The sequence below is a fragment of the Setaria italica genome, chromosome V, assembly GCF_000263155.2.
Source record: "Setaria italica strain Yugu1 chromosome V, Setaria_italica_v2.0, whole genome shotgun sequence".
NCBI lineage: Eukaryota > Viridiplantae > Streptophyta > Magnoliopsida > Poales > Poaceae > Setaria > Setaria italica.
In genome coordinates, this window is record NC_028454.1 from 32,292,722 (window position 1) to 32,314,777 (window position 22,056).

The 22,056-nt window shown below is 45.3% G+C and overlaps 1 protein-coding gene, 2 long non-coding RNA genes and 1 pseudogene across 4 annotated transcripts; 2 read left to right on the forward strand and 2 right to left on the reverse strand.

Annotated features, from left to right (window-relative positions):
* The first annotated feature begins 3,048 nt into the window (after positions 1-3,048).
* LOC101770861 lies at positions 3,049-6,052 on the forward strand. The gene is made up of 9 exons (XM_012845809.2): positions 3,049-3,386; positions 3,507-3,601; positions 3,677-3,763; positions 4,411-4,532; positions 4,634-5,006; positions 5,108-5,257; positions 5,357-5,485; positions 5,587-5,675; positions 5,767-6,052. Exons 1-5 carry the CDS (start codon positions 3,225-3,227, stop codon positions 4,777-4,779), a joined length of 612 nt encoding a protein of 203 aa, XP_012701263.1. The 5' UTR covers positions 3,049-3,224; the 3' UTR covers positions 4,780-5,006; positions 5,108-5,257; positions 5,357-5,485; positions 5,587-5,675; positions 5,767-6,052.
* A 434-nt stretch (positions 6,053-6,486) lies between these two features.
* Positions 6,487-10,585, reverse strand: LOC101784614 (annotated as a pseudogene).
* Positions 10,586-11,520: 935 nt separating this feature from the next.
* On the forward strand, positions 11,521-15,516 carry LOC111257266. 2 transcript variants are annotated; one of them, XR_002677690.1, is made up of 3 exons: positions 11,521-11,654; positions 14,210-15,067; positions 15,143-15,516. It is a non-coding gene; the product is annotated as an uncharacterized LOC111257266 (long non-coding RNA). The 2 variants fall into 2 exon arrangements; XR_002677689.1 differs by lacking the exon at positions 11,521-11,654 and having other exon boundaries at positions 12,139-14,610; positions 14,929-15,067.
* Positions 15,517-19,709: 4,193 nt separating this feature from the next.
* LOC111257271 lies at positions 19,710-21,354 on the reverse strand. Its single transcript, XR_002677693.1, has 2 exons — positions 20,965-21,354; positions 19,710-20,035 (listed from the first exon to the last, which is right to left on the reverse strand). It is a non-coding gene; the product is annotated as an uncharacterized LOC111257271 (long non-coding RNA).
* Positions 21,355-22,056: the final 702 nt, after the last annotated feature.

The following is a 22,056-nucleotide window of genomic DNA, read 5'->3' on the forward strand; positions in this document are numbered from 1 at the left end:
AACCGCATCACAAGTATAATTATTCCCGAGGAGTATGCATCACAACTAAGCTGTGGTTCAACTGGTTAGGGGTGGGCTTCTTATCCTGGAGACCTGAGTTCGAACCCCACTCGGAATAATTATACTTGTTTAGTTCGAAACGCGTAGAGGTACGGGGTAGATAGCTCGGCGCCAAGGATTGGCGCCATCATGGATGGCGCCAAGCCCCCGCCACGTCGGCATCCCGGCATCTGCGTCAGCAGCTATGTATAGACCTTGGCGCCAGGATGGCTGGCGCCGAGACGTTGTAGCTTGGCGCCAGCATGGATGGCGCCAAGCTAAGGGTCCATTTTTGGAATTGGTTCCGCCAGGAGCCTATTTGTGAGAATCTTTCGCAAAAAGGGCTAAAAAACAAAAAAGTTGGACGTCCCTGTCCGTTCCGATCGGATCCCATGTGCCTCCACATGCACGCACAGCGGCAGCGGACACTAGTCGTTAGGGCTGTTTCTGCTAGCTGCAGCAGCGAAGTTTTAGTAGCAGCTGTATAGATTCATATCGGATGTTTGATACTAATTAGAAGTATTAAATATAGATTATTTACAAAACTCATCGCACAGATGGAGTCTAATTCGCGAGACGAATCTATTAAGCTTAATTAGTCCATGATTTGACAATATGCTGCTATAGTAAACATGTGCTAATTATGGATTAATTAGGCTGAATAGATTCGTCTCGCGAATTAGTATAGGGGTTCTGCAATTAGTTTTATAATTAGTTCATAGCATTCGAACATCCGATGCGACACTCCTAAAGTTTAGCACCTCGTATCCAAATACCCCTGGTCGGGTCGGTCACGTACTGTATCTATCTGTTCACACAAGTGCGAGAGTAATGCCCGGTACGTACTGTCCCAGTGTTGTACGCAATTAAGCATTGCCGATCGAGTACACTGCGTAGTAGGTTGTGCAGCCCCCGTACATTCCAAGCTTGGCAAGGAACAAACTCGCTTTCACGGCTGCTTGATTCCCCTCCTCGATGATCCTCTGCCATCCTACGAACTATACCTACTACTAGCTCACATCAAAGTCCAAAGGCCGACGCCCGGTGCACCTGAAGAAAAGCAACAGCCGAAACATACTCCATGTGCAGAAATTTCATCGGAGAAAAGCTTGGTGAGGTCACATATATGCAGCAGGGCGCAGTTCTTTTATTTTCTCCGCTCCGCCTGGACCGTCTCCGCGTGGAACACGATAGCTACCAACAAGAGTTGACGACCCAAGCAATGGCAGCGGCAGCGGCAGACCAGCCACAAGGGAAGTTACCTACAGCCTACAGGTACTACACGTCGATGACCTGTAGGTCTAAGCCTAGGTACTCCAATAACATAGCTCAACATGCGCAACTAGTTGGTTCGTTGTGCCTCAAATCTGCAGCTCACGTCACGTTGTTAACTTTCTTCTATGAACTTGATGTTGGTAGTTAATTAGTGACGCTCCGTTGATAAGTTCGTTTTGACGATGTGCAAACCGTGAACGTCAACCCAACCAGACATTCGCACGGTGCTACAAAAGGCTCCTCTCATTTGCATTCTCCTCGGGAGAAAGGCAACTCCACATGTACTTGTTGCCACATGATCATTCACTCATCTCATATGGTATCCATCCAACCGTTGAATTTTTCACCTACCTAAGATTCTCTCACCATTGATTTCAAATTGAGGGGGCGTTTGGTTCCTTTGCTTATTTTTAAGCAAGTGTCACATCAATGTTTAGATACTAATTAGGAGTATTAAACGTAGGCTATTTACAAAACCCATTACATAAGTGGAGGCTAAACAGTGAGACAAACCTATTAAGCCTAATTAATCCGTCATTAGCAAATGTTTACTGTAGCAACACATTGTCAAATCATGGACTAATTAGGCTTAATAGATTCGTCTCGCCGTTTAGCCTCCACTTATGTAATGGATTTTGTAAATAGTCTACGTTTAATACTTCTAATTAGTATCTAAACATTCGATATGACGGGTGCTTAAAAATAAGCAAACTAACCAAACCAGGTCTGAATGGTCCGGATAGATTATGTGGTCGCATGCACGTGTAAAAAGTCTATGTTCCTCTTCTCAGATATTGTGGTCAGCTGTGTCAAGAAAAAACAGGTAAGTAGAAAACCAGAGGTTTAGAATTGTACTTGAATTTCAATTATTGGCGATTGACTAGGGTGTCTGCTTCTCAAGCCTGCCTCACAAGTCACAAACTCATCATAGGGTTGTTGGCCGAAGTCCTCGAAAAAACACAATGATGAAAATTTCCACACAATAGTCCTCTGGACTTGCGCAGGTGTCAAACTCTAGCCTCTCCCTAGAACTTAGAGATAAAATGTATTTTAGCAACTTATGGATATAGTAGACAACTTGAAATTAAAACGGGGGCCAGGAGAAGGGGGAGAAAAGAATAAAGAGGAAACATGTGAATCCAAATCCAGAAGCCGTACGTGATGGGCCAATGCACAAGGAGGACAAAAGAGATCCCGTATCATGCATTGAACTCCGGTTGCAGTACTCAAGCGGGGGTCCCTAAATTCAGTTGCGGTTTGTCACTCCATCATGGGTCTCGAGATGGATTCGGCAAAACCCTATCAATGCAGCCGTACCATCAAAACCCCATCATGTTCATGTTCCCAACGCCCAGGTGGGGTGTCCGCAAACTAGAACAAAAACTTCTTGCCTTCAAGCGCCGGAACCGACAGAGTTAGTGCTCTCTTCTCCCTCTCCACTGACTATACTATTTGCCAGCTTTCTACTGCCGCCATTTGCATTTTGCAAGATGGGCACCCACTGACAAGCGGGCCTACCTCACAGACCGTTTTGCCAGTGATGCTGTTTACCAGTTACCACCAACAAATGTACTGAAACCAACTAACCAAGCCTTGTGGTCTATTTAAATGACGGTTGGCAGCTCAGCGTCTCCTCCTTTTACAGTTGCATTCTTCTTCCTCACCTCACCTCATCACCATTGCTGGCCATCCAAGAAGAGAGATAGAGAGAGGCAACGACACACAGAGCCTGAGTCCATAGAGGAAGAGTGAGGCTTCGTGGAGCTCTTGCTCTGCTTCTGCTCTTGTGCATCCATGGAGGCCATCAAGGAGCAGATGCCAGGGGAGACGGGTTCGTGAGGGTCCAGGGCTACCGCTTTGTGCTCAACGGCAACCCGTTCTTCGCCAACGGGTTCAACGCCTGCTGGCTCATGTCCTTCGGCGCCGACCCTGCCCAAAGGGGCAAGGTCACCTCGGCGCTCAGCCAGGCCGCCGGCGCCGGCCTCACCGTGACCAGGACGTGGGCGTTCAGCGACGGTGGCAGCAATGCCCTGCAGTACTCCCCCGGCCGCTACAACGAGACCACCTTCCAGGTCCTTAGCCACACTTGACTGTCACTCCCCTCTGCGCCAACGGGCTCCGTTTCTCGAGATGTCCTTGCTTTCTTTGCTCTGTTTGTGTGCTGATGCATTTATTCTCTGGTGTGCATTCAGGGGTTGGATTTCGTTCTATCTGAGGCTAGGAAGCATGGGATTAAGATGATACTGAGCCTTGTGAACAGCTACGACAGCTTTGGAGGGAGGAAGCAGTACGTGCAGTGAGCTACAAACGTGCAGGTGTGTGTCTGATGACTGATGTGTTGTTTTGCGTCTGTGAAATGCAGTTGCAATTCAGGAGCTTTCAGATTCCTACTTCGCTTTCTTGGTGTGGAAAGCTTTGTGCACCTGTTCCGTGGATCATCACGACGACGGTGAGCATTTTGCTCCTAAACTAATTCCTTTGAGCAACATGCCCGCATCTATTATCTAAGATGTGCACGTCCAAATACCTCTCTCTCTCTCTCCGTCTGCATGCACAATGCTTGCTTTACTATCCTGATGATCGGTGTGTTTATGTTTACTGCAGCCTCGGAAAAGCTGAGGGACTACCACCAGGATGGGGAAGAACCAGGCGGCGTTTCATCCCTCTGTTTTATTCGTCTGGTGCGCAAGGCCAGTGCTACGTGCTTTGCGCCCAGCTCTCCTGATGCCGTTGGTAAAATCTGCATCCCAATTCCCACTGCTGCTGATTTGAGAAACAAACGTGTAGGTGTGTGTGTGATGACTGATGTTTTCTTTCACATCTGTGAAATGCAGTTGCAATTCAGGAGCTTTCAGATTCCTACTTTGCTTTCTTGGTGTGGAAAGTTTTGCGCACCTGTTCCGTGGATCATCACGACGACGGTGAGCATTTTGCTCCTAAACTAATTCCTTTGAGCAACATGCCCGCATCTATTATCTAAGATGTGCACGTCCAAATACCTCTCTCTCTCTCTCTCTCTCTCTCTCTCTCTCTCCATCTGCATGCACAATGCTTGCTTTACTGTCCTGATAATCGGTGTGTTTATGTTTACTGCAGCCTCGGAAAAGCTGAGGGACTACCACCAGAAGAACCAGGCGGCGCATCATCCCGCTGTTTTATTCGCCTGGTGCGCAAGGCTAGTGCTACGTGTTTTGCGCCTAGCTCTCCTGATGCTGTTGGTAAAATCTGCATCCCAATTCCCACTGCTGCTGATTTGAGCTACAAACGTGCATGTGTGTGTCTATAGACTGATGTGTTGTTTCACGTCTGTGAAATTCAGTTGCAATTCAGGAGCTTTCAGATTCCTGCTTCGCTTTCTTGGTGTGGAATGCTTTGCGCACCTGTTCCATGGATCATCACGATGACGATGAGCATTTTGCTCCTAAACTAATTTCTTTGAATAACATGCCCGCATCTATTATCTAAGATGTGCACGTCCAAATACCTCTCTCTCTCTTTCTCTCTGTCTGCATGCACAATGCTTGCTTTACTATCCTGATGATCGGTGTGTTTATATTTACTGCAGCCTCGAATGTTGAGGGACTACCACCAGGATGGGGAAGAACCAGGCGACACTTCATGCCGCTGTTTTATTCGCCTGGTGTGCAAGGCCAGTGCTACGTGCTTTGCGCCCAGCTCTCCTGATGCCGTTGGTAAAATCTGCATCCCATTTCCCACTCCTGCTGATTTGAGCAACAAATGTGCAAGTGTGTGTCTGATGACTGATGTTTTCTTTCGCGTTTGTGAAATGCAGTTGCAATTCAGGAGCTTTTAGATTCCTGCTTTGCTTTCTTGGTGTGGAAAGCTCTGCGCACTTGTTCCGTGGATCATCATGACGACAGTGAAGCATTTGGCTCCTAAACTAATTCCTTTGAGCAACATGCCCGCATCTATTATCTAAGATGTGCACGTCCAAATACCTCTCTCTCTCTCTTTCTCTCTGTCTGCATGCACAATGCTTGCTTTACTGTCGTGATGATCGGTGTGTTTATGTTTACTGCAGCCTTGAAAAAGTTGAGGGACTACCACTAGAATGGGGAAGAACCAGGCGGTGCTTCACCCCGCTGTTTCATTCGCCTAGTGCGCAAGGCCGGTGCTACGTGCTTTGCGCCCACCTCTCCTGATGCCGATGGTAAAATCTGCATCCCATTTCTCACTACTGTTGATCTGAGCTACAAACGTGCATGTCTGTGTCTGATGACTGACGTGTTTTTTCACGTCTGTGAAATGCAGTTGCAATTCAAGAGCTTTCGGATTCCTGCTTTGCTTTCTTGATGTGCAAATCTTTGTGCACCTGTTCTGTGTGGATCATCACGATGACGGTGAGCATTTTGCTCCTAAACTAATTCTTTTGAACAACATGCCCGCATCTATTATCTAAGATGTGCACTTCCAAATATCGTGCTATGTTAGGCTACGGAGACGGAGGCAAGCCAATGGGCGGCGTCAGCCCAGTCCTCTCTTCACGCGCTGATCGTCCAGAGAAGACTGTCCTTATCTAGAATCCTATCAACCGTCATCAGAACTTGCTATTATCTATAGACTATAAGCTAGTATAGCTATTGATATTATGTAGAGTACGTGTCGTAAGAGTCGTTTATTGGCCTGAAGGCCGTGCAACTATTGGGCCGTCCGTCGGCATGTGATGGCATAAAGACTAAGAACGCAACGAAAAACATGAACCCTAATCTCCTGACCCCTTTGCCTGTTGCTCCTGTCTACCTCCGATACCCTCTCTGAATCTTGCGTTGCTGTTCTCCAGCTAGCTCGGCGGCGTGCTTTAGCTAGCAACTGTTACTGTTTCTGTTGACTTTACACCGCAACACGTGCTTGATCTATGTGTGTGTGGACTAGGTGCTGCGCGCTTAACGGAAGGTGAATTGCCAGCGCCGCAGACCTGCACGCCAAGTGCCATAGCAAGTTAGCGCTGCTGCAAGGTCTAAATTTTGCTCGAACGCAGAACACGTTGCCTCTAGTGCTGAACCTCAATCTCTCTTATCGTGTACATGTTGCCTATCTAATATTCTACATTTCTACTAGAGCCCAGCACAAACATCACAACAACGACTAATCAGCTTGAAACCCTGCCTTGATATATATATTAGCCAATTGAAACAGACAAGCTTCTCATCTCAGATTAGACCAGCATTATTGAGCATGCAAAGTACATATATGCTTGCTTGCATGACATCACGCCCCGAGCCGAAATGCAAATGTTGTGTTGTTCGTCCGATCGTCTCAGAGGGTGCATCATGCCGCCTCTGCGAAGCCAACCTTCTGGTTGCCATAGTCAAAGACGGCGTGGTAGGCTCCCATGAATATATCTCCCAAGATCCTGTGTTATCGAGTTCTTATTATCAGACTGAGGAATAAAATAAGCTCTCTTTTTATTGTAGTAGTAGTTTTAGTAGAAATGTTATTCAGTTAGCACGACAAAGATTGGAAGCTAATCCGGCAAAAGACAAACTTGAGCACACCTTTAGTTTTTAAATTCTAAAAAGCAAGTTTCCGTTTGTTACATGTCAAATAATTTCAAAACAATTATGTTCAATGATGACTCTGGTATTTGTTTTGGGTGAGGAAATTTTGCAAGAACCTTAAAGGGGCATAATTTACCAGAGAGGACCACGAGGAGGAGGAATGTCCATAGCTGTGAAACCACAGAGCGGCAGGTACTTCACCAACCTTCAGGATATACTGAATAGTACAAATGAAAATCAATTTTCTGAAAATAGAATGAAAGTATCAAAAGATATCAACTAAATTATACATGAAATAGCATGATTCAGTAGAGTATTAAAATCTTACATTTATAATATTAGTATAATCTAGCATGCCTATATGAGAATGCTTTATGAAAAACCGATGTATAAAAACTTGGAGGACCTCCGGTTCATGAAAAGAGTACTTTTAGCGTTCTTATTTACTTAACAGTAGAATAGGAGCAAGAACATCTCATTTCATGATTCAATACCCAGAAGTTAGTGGAAAGATCTAAAATTTAAATTTAAAAAAGGATGCTTGCTAAGCTTGATGACTAAACTAGATGCAATTTACACAGAAGAAACAAACAAGATAACATCCAGAGAGAAGATGCAATACTTGTTCTGGTTTGAGTGCGAACTTTCTACCCCCAATGGTAAAGGCAATGTCAGGCATTGATGCAACTTTACTACAGTCCACAGATGATTCTCCCATAGGACTAGGAAGCCTTTCACACAGCTGCAGAGTTGAACTAGTTTCGCAACATTTGTAAAACTTGTATTTAAGAAAAATTCTTACATTGGTATAACAGAAGCTTACTTGATTAATGTACTGCAACACTAGATCCTAAGTTTGGTTCTGTGCAAGCTGGCTTTGTATCCATACAACAGCCGTTTCACAGGCATTGCATGTAGCTTCATTGAGGAGATCATTTGATTCCCCAGTTTCATCATCTACCACGCTTCGAATACCAGCACTGCTAACATTGCACGGGGCATCATAAGTAACAGTCTCAACTATCAAGACATATACAAATAATATGAAAGCTTAGAAATAGATGGAAAACTAACTTCATGCTGTTCACCCATTTCATAATAAGCTAGCTTATTTAGTCAGCACTAGTAATATAAGCACTCACATTCAAGTAATCACTGCTTGCAGAATTGTGAAATGTTATGATATACATTTATATTAAATCTACAACTCATACCTAACTCCATGAGCTCCATCAACTGTACATAGACCAACTGAAGAGCATATCTTTGACGGTTGTGTCTGCATCATGATCCCAGATAAAATTCAGCACTCTTTCTCATGTTATAAAACAACAGCAACAACAGCAAAGCCTTTTAGTCCCAACTCCCCTAAGAAAGTTGGGTAGGCTAGAACACAACAAATTTCTCACATATCTAATATATGAGTAATAAAACTAGAATGCGACGAATTTGAGGGTCCATGCTTTAGGATTGTGCAAACCTCCGATAGCAACTGATCTATGATCTGTTGCCCATACTGAGAAACAATGGACTTGCATTCTTGACTGACTACCCCAGCAGCACCAATCTTTTCATTTATCTGAGTAATATTGGCCTGCATATCCATATAGATTCATTAGGACACATCAATATTAGATTAAAAATGCAATACACCTGCCAGGGTAGAAATACCAGACTTAATAAGATATGGCACATCAACTCACCAATATGACAATGTACCTACTGGGCGCACGTTAAGTTTTTCCTTTATCTGTTACAGTTGCAAACTCTATTTGCCGAAAGAGTAAAACTTAAGCAGAAAGCATAGAGGCCGAATTGTTTGGAAATTACTTTGTCACTTTGGTTACTATATATATTAATAGCAAAAATGCAAGTCTTATAATTTCCATAGGTGCCAGAACTTGGAAATAAGTCAATCGTAACAACCACCAGGATTAGATCCAATACACCCACGTTCCTTGCTTTTGGACAATGTGTTTTTTGAAATGGGGACTTTTGGACAATGTAAAAAATAAAATTCATAACATACTTTGGGTCCAGTAAGCAACGATGTTCCAGAATCTGCTATTGCTGCACAGCCCGAAGCGCAGAATCCTAATAACACAGAGGCATTGCAAAAATGAGTAGAACATATTCCATTTAGATCCGGGCATATTGGTCAATGATAAACCATTACCTGTGGACTTTCCTCCAATCAGGACATCACCCATATCAAACTGCAGGAAGTAAGTGATATGTTAATTCATGGAATAAGACTTTGACAGCAGACTCAGCACAAAAACATTCCAGATACCAGTGGATATACATTTGAAAATGTAATAATTATGACTCAACTAACTGAAAAGGGATGTTAACCTACCAGTATCCCTTCCTAGTGACAGGAACATATGTATGGTTTCCCTTGTAGCGATTAGGATCAATTCCTCCAAACACAATTTCACCTCCCTGCCCTTCACCAGTGTGTCGGTTGAACCAGAATGAAAAAACAGGGTCACCAACAAGACCCTGTTTAACCATGTTGTACCTATAAATTTGTTTGAGGTAAATATGATTATCTGCTTCAGAAAAGGGAAGTGCAAAATATATAAGACATAATTGTTACCATTTTGCAGTACAATACATTAGCAAAACGCCAAAATTAGACCATTAATGAAAATCAGGTGTGACCATGTTTGGATCTAATTACCATATAATACACGTTACCATTATCAAAAAGGAACACATTTGATCGCCAACAAGACTTGCTCACCAGACAGGTGCAGCAGCTCCAACCGAGATTTCCTTAAATCCAAGCCCAAGAATGTCGCCGAATTTTGCAACCATGAAAGTAATACCTGGCTCTCTTGTAGCTTCAATGAAATCCTAACAGAACAACCCAATAAAACTCAAATATTCTAGAAAAATTGTACACGAACAGAGATAAGATAGAAAAAAGTGTACAACACGTGGTGATAGGAATGTGCCTGATTTCTCACAACTACATCACCAATTTTCACACTGTTCAGGCTGAAGTAGCCAGAAATTGCACCAGTACCATAGCGTATAGAAGCAGGTTTTCCTGCAAATGGGAGCAGTGATGAATTACAATCAATTTAAATAAAAATATTACTGCAGTTTTAGGAATAAAGCCATGCATTGTTGAATAAACTTGAGCTGGATCTTTAATCTTCTGAATGGAAGTTGTGGGTTCTTATGTCCCAACAGTGGACAGAAGATTCAAGTTGTTTACTAGCGAAGTTCATACCTACCTATGTCCCAACAGTGGACAGAAGATTCAAGTTATTTACTAGCGAAGTTCATACCTACCGCAAAACATTTTCCATGTTAAGTCTAATAACTACAGGGCAGATATCGCTGTCTGAATAATACCATTATCTGAAAAAATGGTTGGCTAATGATTTTTAAACAAGTACTCCCTCTGTTCCGTTTTATAGTTCGTCCTGAACCCCAATAAAATTGTCAAATTGTAGATAGTCCTCGCCTCCCGCAGTTCACTCCGTTCTTTTATTTTCCGAAAATACCCTCGCGCTCTCTCCTCCGACATCGCATCACACCGGAAGGCAACCCCGCACACCTCTGTCGCCCCCACCTTCTCCACCACTCGGATTCGATTCAATCCTCGACCAGTGTCCTCCAGCAGGTAGATCTGAGGCATCGATAGCAGCGCCCGCCGTCACGCCGCCCTCGGCCCCAGCGCCCGCCGCGCCGGCGCCGGCCGCTTCTGCCGCTGCCGCTATGGCTCCTGCAGCCATCCCTGTCACGGAGTACTTGCTTGAGAGGTTTTGCCTTTGGGAGGGTTTGGCTGCTTGGTTGGGTGGTGCGTGCTCTGCTGTGCCAGCTGTGCCGGCACCGCCTGGTCGCCCGACACCCTGTCCGGTGCTCTTGTCTGTCCTTGCCGGCTCCTTCGCTTCGGTTGTACAGATCGATGCGTTTTTACTGTCCTTAGCCTTTTACCTATTGGTTGGAAGCTGCAGGAGCAATAAAGATTATTTTTTTTCGTAGTTTTGCGATTGGGTTTATTGCTAGTGCTTGCTTGGATTTAGTAGCTTGCAAGCTCTGTGATCTGATTACGCCCTTGTGATGCCTTAATTCTCCGATTTGCCGCGCGAAGAAACCATGGATCTGCTACAGAAGCTGTCGCTGGATTCGCAGCCCAAGGCGGCGGATGCCTCAGAGCCTGCCGGTGCCAAGAAGGTAGGGATGAAACAGAAGCTTTCATCCCAACCTATTCTATCTGCCAGCGTATTACTATGGAGGTGAGTAAGGGACCGTGTAAAAAATTCTTATGGTGCCCTTTTCCTATCTAGCAAGAGTATCTTGGTAAGTTGTTTGCTGGTGTCGTCTTCCTAGTGGTGTACCAGACTGTAGGCTTGATTACTTCTTTGTTTGAGAGTTCTGTGATTTAGATGACAGAACTGGTGTTGTCTCATGTCTTACAGGCTACGACGGTTCCATGAACGAGTGGGATGATTATCCTAGATATCTAAATCAAGACGGAGTGGAGATTGCCCCAGTAAGTAATCCTAGCAGATCTTTTCCTTCAACTTGTCATCTGATGCTTCCAATGACTATTTGTATCATGCAGCATATTCTTAATATAGAAATGGTCAAAATGCTTGCTATTATTGTCTGCTGCTAGGTGATAGCTGTACTGTCATGTCTATTGTCTAATGTAGGAAGTATTTTGCATGGTATGATGGCTCTGCTTATGCAAATGGACAGCAAAGATCAACTACAACTAATCATATGCTGACCTTGACTTTCAATGCTAATGGTTCCTTAGCAAGAAATCAGACAAAGAGCTCCACGGCTCCACGGATGGTGAGTTCAGACTAAATTTAGTGATAGTATTGTTAAGAATACAAAGATGTTGTCGGTGTTTTAGACCGGCAACCCGCCTAGGGGGTACCCTAGGTGGTCTTTTATGCGGTAAGGGTTGTCGAGAATCAAGGAATCAATGGTGACGCAAGGAACACGATTTAGACAGGTTCGGGCCGCTTGATCGCGTAATACCCTGCGTCCTGTGTGTTGGTTTGTATTGATGTATGTTCTGGTCCTGAGGGATCTGTCTTGAGGGGGGTCCCTGCCTGGCCTTATATACCCGGGAGGGCAGGGTTACAAGTCTGAGTCCTAGTCAGGTACTATTACAGAGTTCTACTCGGTATCGTCTGAGTAGTTTTCCATAAACATACAAGACTAGTCCGAGTAGGATATGCCCATCCTTGTTCTGATCACGTCCGAGTACGTCCCTTAGTGGGCCGCCCAAGGCCTACTCGTGGGTCCGGGGAGTAGTCCCGACAGCTGTGTCATCTATGCACTTCTTCTGCTTATCCATATGTTTCCTGCTAGGCTAATACTCCACTGTTTCAGAGTCACAATAGGATAAATCTCATTTCACATTTCATGACACTTATTAGTCTAACCAGATGGGGAGCATAATCTTCTGTAGAATTTCATTTTTCTTTAAACAATTCAAGGACATATTGTGCTTTCAAATATAAGAAATATGTGCTTCCTGATCAAGCAGTTTACAAAGTTTTACCTTTGCCCTTCATACTTGAGTTGATTATGGCATCTATGATCTTTCTTAGAACAGTTTACACCCAGTATGGGAACTTAATAAAAATTGGTCTTCCTTATGGCAGTAACGGTTATGACTCCAGGTTATATGGTCGATGGGGTCTTGGTATGGACAACAGGTACATTGTCTTAAGTGGCACATTGTCAAGAAAACTATTGTGTTCTCAAATCAGTCTATGGAAACATACTCCACACAAGCTATGTTCTCAAATCAGTACTCCACACAAGTCTAGATTTGCTTAAACACAGTAATACTCCACACTATTAACATTACAACACAATAATATCACGCTCAACCATAAAGAGCTAGATTTGCTAGTGCACTATCATAGAGATCTTTATCACATGACAATCGATGAGGTAGCCTCCCTTCTCTTTCTAGCCTTTTCTTGTTCATATGTGGATTTTTGTACCTATTTCCTCCTCCAATCTTCATCACCTCCTTCATGCACATCTGGAGACTTAGGAACACTATTTAGATTTTCCACATCATATGCTTCATACTCTTCCTCCACACCTTGAATTAGCTCTTCAATAGTTGTAGGGTTTCTGGAATCAGTTAAAGACTGGAGGGATCTAAAGAAACCTAGGTCTAGTACATTCATGTCTGGGGAGTTAGGTGGTTGTTGCATCAATCGGATATCTAGCCCTGTAGCCACCACAGCTTGAAGGAAGGCTGGGTCATTTAGACTAACATGTGTTCTTGCGTTGTCCTGTTGGATGTAAATAGTCTCATGAATAGCATCCTGCGGCCACACTGATTTGATTGCTGGGATAACTTTTTCAATTAGATATTGCCTCATCACCTCCCTGTTGACTATGATTGACTTTGTTTCCAAGGTTCCTCTCTCCCTATTATGGCTCCTTCTAGCTGCAGGCACCTCTTTTACAAATGCCCATACACCAATCTTTCCAGAAAATGTCACAATCCCTTCAGCATTACGTCTAGGCCTCGCCACAACTGTCAGAAGCATGACTTTGCCAATGCTATTCTTGTTCTGAATAGTACGTTCAGGGTCATCTTCTTCTGGTAGGAGGTAGTATTTCCTTGTTTTTTTGGTCATATAATACCATTTCTCATCCATGTGGAGTATATTTTGCATGTCAATGAATTTAGGTTGAGCATCCCCTAGAGTTTCCTTATCTATCATTGAAATGCAAAACTGGAGCCTCTCCCTCTTATTTCTCTCTTTCAAGTGTGGCTTCAATGTATTGGAGTGGCATCTTATCAAGCCTAACTTGAACTTCCTGTGTAATGTCGAAATACCAACTTCTAGTGACTTAGCTAGTGATCTTAAGGTGGATCTTCTATTTAGTGGGATTGTGGCCATTCTAGAGAGCTCAAGTTCAACTTTCTTGCGACCGCATCGGCCAGTTCTTTTGTTAGACACATCAATTTCCAGCCCAAGTGCAATTTGCTCCCTTGCAGTCTTCCAAATCTTTTGAATAACTCAAATTTGTATCTGAAAGAATGCAGCAACTTCCTTTGTTGTAGTCTTTGGTAATTTCCCATTTTTACTCTTTGCATGCAATGATGTGTAAGCAGCATATCTTTGGGCATTTGTTAGACATTTTCTTAACCTCACTGTGGTTGTTGCACACCTGCAAGGAGTAGCAAGTTTCTTTAGATGCATCAAACTAAAAAACAAATATATATGTTGCATTTATGAATCTATGTCTCTTACTCCATGTTTATCTCTATTCAAATGTCTGATAAATATCTAATGAATATGTGTCTTATACTCATGTTGTACCTGCACCTTCAACGAGAGCATTGGCTTCTTCATCTTGAGCAGGAACAATACCTTCATCCTGAGCCATAGCATCAATTTCCTCGGCAGCTACATCCTCAACTTCTCCGGGTATGATTTCACCACCTAGTTCTGCTGGGGGAGTAGAGTTGATATCCAAAAGAAAACCTACTTCTAGATGAACACCTACAAGGAGTAGCAAGTTTCTTTATATGCATCAAACTAAAAAACAAATATATATGTTGCATTTATGAATCTATGTCTCTTACTCCATGTTTATCTCTATTCAAATGTCTGATAAATATCTAATGAATATGTGTCTTATACTCATGTTGTACCTGCACCTTCAACGAGAACATTGGCTTCTTCATCTTGAGCAAGAATAATGCCTTCATCCTGAGCCATAGCATCATTTTCCTCATCAGCTATATCCTCAACTTCTCCAGGTATGATTTCACCAACTAGTTCTGCTGGGGGAGTAGAGTTGATGTTCAGAAGAAAACCTACTTCTAGATGAACACCTACAAGGATAACAATGGGATAAGACAATTAGATTGAATCAGATGACACACTTAATTTCTTTATTTATTTTTAAATTTATTCTACTTCTAGTGATGAAAACTTGGCAATCAAGGGTTGATTTAGCATGTTTTTTGTGTTAGCTTCAAACTGAGTACTTTCTGATTGCATGTTAAAAAAACAAATACTCCAAGTATGCAAAGTTGTATCTGCACCTTCAGCAGGAGCAACACCTTGATTTGTAGATTATCAAAGTGGGCAATCAAGGGATGCGCTAAATCTCTTGTTCCACATATGGCTACTCTAAATGGAGTATGGATCTTGTACCTACAGCTTCAGCGGGAGCATCATCTTCCTCATCAGATAATACCTCGCCTCCAGCAGGTACTAATTCTTCTAGAATAGTAGAGTTGAGGTCCAGAAGAGTATGCATATGTAATTGCCAACTTGTTGCTGCAGATAGATTGAAGCAAGCTCGGGCTGGCCATAGATCTCAAGTGTTGGAGCTGCTCGTTTGCTAGAGACACGTCCAGGAGTTTTGCAGAGATCGCTCGTGTTGGAGCTTGCTTGCTTGGTAGAGGCCGCACATCCAGGAGCTTGCTTGCCGGAGGTCACGTGTGCAGGAACTTGCTTGCCGGGGAGTCCGGCCGGCCGGCTGGTCGGGAAGCAGCGATCGACGAGAGGTCGCCGCTTGCGTCTGGATCGCAGCAGGTGGAGGGTCGATGGGTTCAAAATTCAAATTGCTAGCTAGCGTGTGTTGGGGGGAATATTAACGACTTCCTAATGCCGCTTAAAGCAACAGTCATGAAGGCCCAGGCCCACCTGCGGTAATTACGATTACCGCCAACCCAGTAGAGGCAGAGAACATCCCACTCCGTCTCGCCCGACCCAGGGCCCCGGGGTCAGACAATCCCGACCCCTCGATGGCGGGACTCCGCCTCGCCCGACCGCAGTCCCAGGGTCGGGAGCGCCCGACCCCTCGAAGACTAAATTCCACCTCGCCCGACCCGGAGTCCCGGGGTCGGACGCTCCCAACCCCTAGAAGACTAAACTCCGCCTCGCCCGACCCGAAGTCCCGGGGTCGGACGCTCCCGACCCCTAGAAGACTAAGCTCCGCCTCACCCGACCCAGGGGACCGGGGTCAGGAGCGCCCGACCCCCACCACAAGACGAATATTCACCTCGGGCGCGGACTGGAGGATCAGGATGACGATCTCGTGGGTCCCCCTATCGACCTCGCCATAAATGCGTCGTGGTCCTGGCGTGTAGAAAGGAGTTGGCGCTCCCAACGCGACCCGACACAAGTATCCATGCACGACCGTGCGGCGCGAGCTACAGCAGCCACGGCTCCCTCCGATTCGCTATAGGGTACTCATGGCCTGCGCCGCTCGGCACAGGAGGCCGTTCCGCCCGTTCTCGCGCCCCGCGCTTCCGGCGCCAGGGACGCGACGTCCGCATCCCACGGGTCATCAGCGAGATAATAGGACCAGCCGTCCTCCCCGACGGGCACAGATGCCACGACTGAACATCATCATCATGCCTGGCGACAGCGGCCATCAGGGAGATCATCGACAGGACCTGGAGGCAGCCGCCCTATTCCGGCGGACGCGCTGACAGGAGCCGGAGGCCAGAGCGAGGGGCGGCGGTCCTGGAACTTGGATCATCTCCTTATGTTGTATTTTACTTAGCTATTGTTTATCTTTTTACTCCTCCCTACTCTCGGTCTCGCCTGTAACCCCGGTGGTCTCCTTACGCTATAAAAGGAGAATCGGGGACCTGGAGACAAGGGAGACTTCCAGGCCAACAGAACACACTCACACCCACTTAGAGCATCAGTGCACACCCAAGAGACCTGGGATCAGTTCCCTCTCTTGCACATCTGTAACCCCTACTACAGAGCCCCGCGTGGGTAACATGAGCAGCCTCGATACTGGACGTAGGGCCTCCTTTTGCCCGAACCAGTCTAACCCCGTGTCTCCCACGCCACCATCTGAAGCCTTACGCGCATAAAAGAAATTTACTAGTCTAGAGTCTTGATCCGCAAATCTTGACAACGACAGCGTGCGTGGGAGATGGGAGGGTTGGGGGCACGGGTACATGTGCTTGTACAGCTGGATGGTATAATTGAGGGTATATTTGACCTTTTGTTAGTTTTCTTAATTTTTCCGAAACTGGTCAGAACGACCTATATAAAACGGAACAGAGGGAGTACTTTGGACTGCAAGCAGCAACATGTCAGCATTGGCCCAAGTCCCACAACCCGGGTGTCAGAAATGGGTGATTAGAACCCTCACCGGACCGAAAAATTCTACCAAAGGCAATTACGTAGTTTAGCGACCCAATAAATTAGCATACATATATAATTTCTGGTATTTCATTTTTTTTCCAGCTTTCAGTATACTGTAAAGGCATCAACTAAGTCTTATCAACATTATGATTTTATTGCTTCCCAAAGAAAAATAAATCTACATTGACATATTCTGAAATTATAATTTTTATAATAGAATATCTACTAGAAATGGTTAAAAGGGAATAGGCGGCTAAAATTCTGAAATGGTCATGCCTATCTAGCTATTACAGCCACGAAAACTACATTAGTCATCATCAACAGAATAGTGATCAATCAAATTAATAGAGAAATGCACACTGATCTCCAAGACACTACCCCCGCCGCCGCATGTAACCCTCCACGAGGGATCACTTCATAATTGAATACACACATTCACAAAAGGTGATTCCGTGAGACCTCTCGCTAAGAGGCTCGGGGGGCTCACCGACTAGATGTAGGGTGCCTCGCGGCCCAAACCATGATAAAATTCGTGTCAATTCAACTCTCGAACGCAAGGCCTATAAAACAGCCTACCGTCCCCTGGAAACTCGTGTTGGTTTCTAACAACAGATAAAAGATATATGCTTTTTGCGAGGAACACTAGGTTATTATAGATTCTGGATGAATAATTGGTTGGTGCATTCAAAGTCAAATCATGATTTTTGAAAACGAGAATAGTAATTTAATACTTCTCGTTTCAAAATGTAGGTCGTTTTCATTTTCTAGTTACATAGATTTTGTAGTGTATCATAGTAAAATTACATAACAACGTATATTTTTCACTTTCTAGCTATATAGATTTTGCAAAGTATGTATTTAGAAAAAGCTAAAACTATGTATATTTTGGAATGGAGGGAGTGTAATTTTTAACGAATCACGTAACAAAAGGTGTGGAACAACAATGAGGCTCCGCTGAATAAGTAAATTTAGATTCTACGACAAAATGGTTGTGTTACCTCCACTTTGCACCAGCAATATGTTCTCTGTTGCGTATCACATCCCAAGTGCAGACACTCTTCCCAAAATGCCAATGCCCCCTATCACTAGAAGAGACGTCCATCAGTTTGTGATGCGTTGGCATCTAGAGTCATGCTCTCGACTGAAGGTGAGATCTTAAATATCAGTGTCACGAGGTCCATCTCTCCTCGTCCGCTCCTGTGAATCCACTAATCTCCACCTCCTCAGTGACCTCAGGCCAGGGAACCTCAGGAGTAGCGACGATATGCTTGCCACGAGCTGACGCTCCGGAATAGACTTCGCTTCCATGAACATGGTCCTGACATGATGTTGTTCATGTAAAGGGTACGGAGGCGAGGGCAGCAGGACGACGACGAGACGAAGCCGCTGAGGCCACGCCCTTCCTTGTCCTCGGCGAACGACACGTCCTCGAGCGAGAGCGCCGTCAGCGCCTCGTACCTCGCCACAGCCGCCGGCGGGAATTGGATTCCATGGCAAGAAAGATGCAGCGAGATGGAACCGGGCCTTCCGTGCTCGGGCAACTTGACGGCGGTCAGATATGGCTCCTCCGACCCCATCGCGACGCGAAGGTAGAAGTCTCCGACCACGCGTTGCGTGCCGTAGCGGATCCACGCGTCGATCTGGTCGGGACGGGGGCAGTCCCCTCTCTTCATGGAGATGAGGAGAGAGTCCATGTCGGTGTCGCCGCGCTGGGAGAGCACTCAGTCCAGGAAGCCGCCGACGAATGTGCCGTCTCGCGCGACCTGCCTGAGGCGGTATTCCGGCTCGTCGTCCACGAGCGAGAGGTCCCCGGCCGGCAACACGCGGCGCCATCGCCGGGAGAGCGCGGCCGTGCGCGTGACCTCCTGCGCTCTGCGCAGGCGGGCGAGGATGACGTGCAGCAGGTCGACGGGGAGGGCGCTGATCCGATCGACGCCATCGCCGGCGTGGTCGTCCATGGGATCCGGCTGCGTCCAGAGCTCAAACTGGCAGGTAGTATTCTACGTGTTCCGACGCATTTTAAGTCCAGCCTAGCTAAGAGAGTAATTTAACTGTGTCGTCACGTTGTATTCGAACAAGTGCGTGTGGTGGTGGGATTCCACACGTGTCTGGGCCGCACATTGCACAATTAGTACCGCTAGGCCTCCTGGGTGTGTTGGTGGGCTTCAATGCGCGCTCGGCCCAGTAGAGCATCCCGCCGCCGAGTTCAATAGCTAGGGTGTAAAACCGCCGGGGCCGGTCGCCGGCGGCGGCGCACCCCGCTACATGCTGCGATAGTACCTGTGAGAACTGTGGTACGAGGCCCAGAGGCCTGTCCGGTCGGCGCGTTGCAACTTCGTAGGGACGGCAATCAAGCGCAGCGCCGCCGGCCGCCATCAGCGACGAGGCCAAGCTACCTAGGCCAGTTCTTGCGTCTTTCTGATAGCGTATCTGCGTATGCAAGCCAACCAGACTTGCGACGCTTGTGTTTCTACTTGCTGTCTAAACTGTTGCATATTGATAGACCATAGATGGTGTAGAAATTGATGCGCCGATAGCGATACAGGGAATGCTAGAATAACGAACCTTGTGCCTGCTATCACAAGTAGAAAACTGACTATTAGTTCCGATTGGGAAGGAGCATATCTCTCCAATATTCAACCGGGACTAATTTTTTGAGATAAAAGTGACATTTAGTCCCGAGTGGAAGGGACATTAAAAGCCGCACCACTTCGGCCACCCGCCTCCCCGCTCCGCACGATTAATTTCAACCAAGCACTATTTTATAATTAGCAAACCGTTACAAGAGCTTTACATCACTGTTTACTGCACAAGTCTTCCTGGGGGACCATGACTACAAACTATGGGCAGATAGTGCACCCTAATTTCTTTATCATAAGGGTTGATTTGCTTACAACCCAAAGTTATATACACATAACACACATAAGTATCGTTGGTAGCTCCTTTTATTTTTAACCAAGCAATCATTAACTTCATAATACAACAACAGTATATATCAGCATGTTTCCTTCAATTGCTAACATGTAGCAGTAGTTCCGGTCTGGTGGTTCTTGACATCCTTCACTCCTGAAAAAGTAAACAAAACGCATACTCATAAGCTTATCTGAACAGCCATAACACCTGGAACTCTTGATAGTTAATCATTTATTTTTGCATTTGAACAATAGCATGGAAATTGTAATAGCAACAGAAAGTGTTCGTTTTTCTTTGTACTAGCTCTTTATGCATGGATGCTAGTTTTGTTAGAATGGCCGGCTTGCCAATTGTCTGCTTATCTGTAGTTTTCAACTCATGGGTATTTACAGTTGCCTCCTCAGGGGGTACGAATGGTCCTGCTCTGCTTCAAGAGAGCACAGAATAGCCTTTGCAAGATTGCCTTTTGCAAAAGACACGTGCCTCTTTAGAAGTGGAACAAGAACCTTTTTGCAAACCTTTTTGCAATAAGTACTACTTGAAAAGGAGATACTAAAGTGCATGTCCGCTACAAAGCCTGGAACTGAAGTAACGGGGTTAGAGTGCAAGATCTTAACTTCTCTTTTGGGTATGGAGAATATAGTCTGGGAAAACCAACTGATCACGGATTGAGATTGGAGCATACTGGATACTACAGGCTACAGCATGCATGATGGCCTGACAGAAGCTCAAATATTTGTTGTCGCAATTGACAAATTCTTTAGTTTCTATACTAGTGCATGCACTCTGAGATGTTGCATCCAACTGTGTAGTGGACTCGAAAAGAAAGGGAATGATCGGTGTGCAGTGGCATTCTAGGTTCTAGCTTATTAGTGTTCACCCATTTAGGGCATGGTTTGCATATAGCTGATGTTTCACATCCGTGCATGGGTTCCTGAGATAACAGCAAGCAGCTAACCCTACATGACATGCGGCTGCAGATTATGATGCTTATTGACAAGTCTGGCATTATTAGGACAAGTGATCACTAGCTAGGAAAAACTATTTCTTAATGGGAGGACAGTTTGGTTGGTTCTTCTTACCTTAGTTCCAAGCTCCCTGTGTGTTGTACCTGGGGAACGGAACCCTGCCAGACTCAATGAGCTTGACGTCATCTTCTAGTATCTCGTATTGACGGCGCACCTCGTCGGCCGTCTTGCTGCCACCCATGGCGCGGGACACCTTGTGCCAGCGGTCGGGTGTGCCCTCGCCATAGTAGGCCAGGGCCTCTTCAAACAGCTTTTCCTCTCTTTTGCTCCACGTGGAGGCCATGTTAACGTTGTGGGAAGAAGAGCTTCTTGACCCAGACATCTTTGGATTGGACTTCTCTTGGAAAGCGAACTAGTGCTGATGTTTTATGTGTAGACACTCACACTCTTGTTAGATAGCTGGACTGAAGCTTTTAGCTCTTCCAATGCTCTGATGTTTTGATCTCTATGTTGCTAGCGTGGCTACTATTTATAGGCACTTGGCGAGCGCGAACTGCTCATACTGCCGTCATGCTGCAATGCTTGCAATAGGGGCGAAGCTTGACAGGTGAATATGATTCTCATGCTTTGAACTCAGGACCCACTCAAAGAGTAGTGTGTGAGCGTGGGTGTGATGGAAAGGAGAATCCCAATATCTTCTAGTATAAAGATAAAAGAGCTTCCTTTTCGAATGAAGATTCTTCGGCTACAATGTGCCTAGCTGACAAATGGATCTGACACTGACAATACAAACGAGTTAAGATCACAATGCATGGTAAATTTAAAAAACAAGAGAGATACAACCTAGTACGAACTGTGGTTTTTCATTAAGAAGAAAATTGATAGTCATATTCTAGTCAAAGAGGACTTGAACCTGGATGGTTGGTGTCCACCTCCCTACCCCAACCAGTTGAGCTAGGCTCACTTCTTGACCCCATTTTCTTTCAAACTTCCAGGCAGCTAGCATTGCTTTGCTTTTGCATTTATATGCTCAGTAGTCAGATACTCAGATATGACTGATTCTGTAACGAAGGCAAGCAGTTCTTTAGACTGAAGGCCTGTGGCATACTGAGAAGCCATGGCAATGGCATCTGCATACCTGAAGAACTGCAAAAAGATCTTAGCAATGGCTTTGCACCGCTTGGGAAGAATGATGTGAAGCCATGG

Coding starts and splice junctions, on each gene's coding strand:
- LOC101770861 (XM_012845809.2), top strand. CDS start 3,225: ATGTCCTTCGGCGCCGACCCTGCCCAAAGGGGCAAGGTCACCTCGGCG. Junction 3,387..3,506: donor ACAACGAGACCACCTTCCAG/GTCCTTAGCCAC, acceptor GTGTGCATTCAG/GGGTTGGATTTCGTTCTATC. Junction 4,533..4,633: donor TAGCTCTCCTGATGCTGTTG/GTAAAATCTGCA, acceptor TGTGAAATTCAG/TTGCAATTCAGGAGCTTTCA.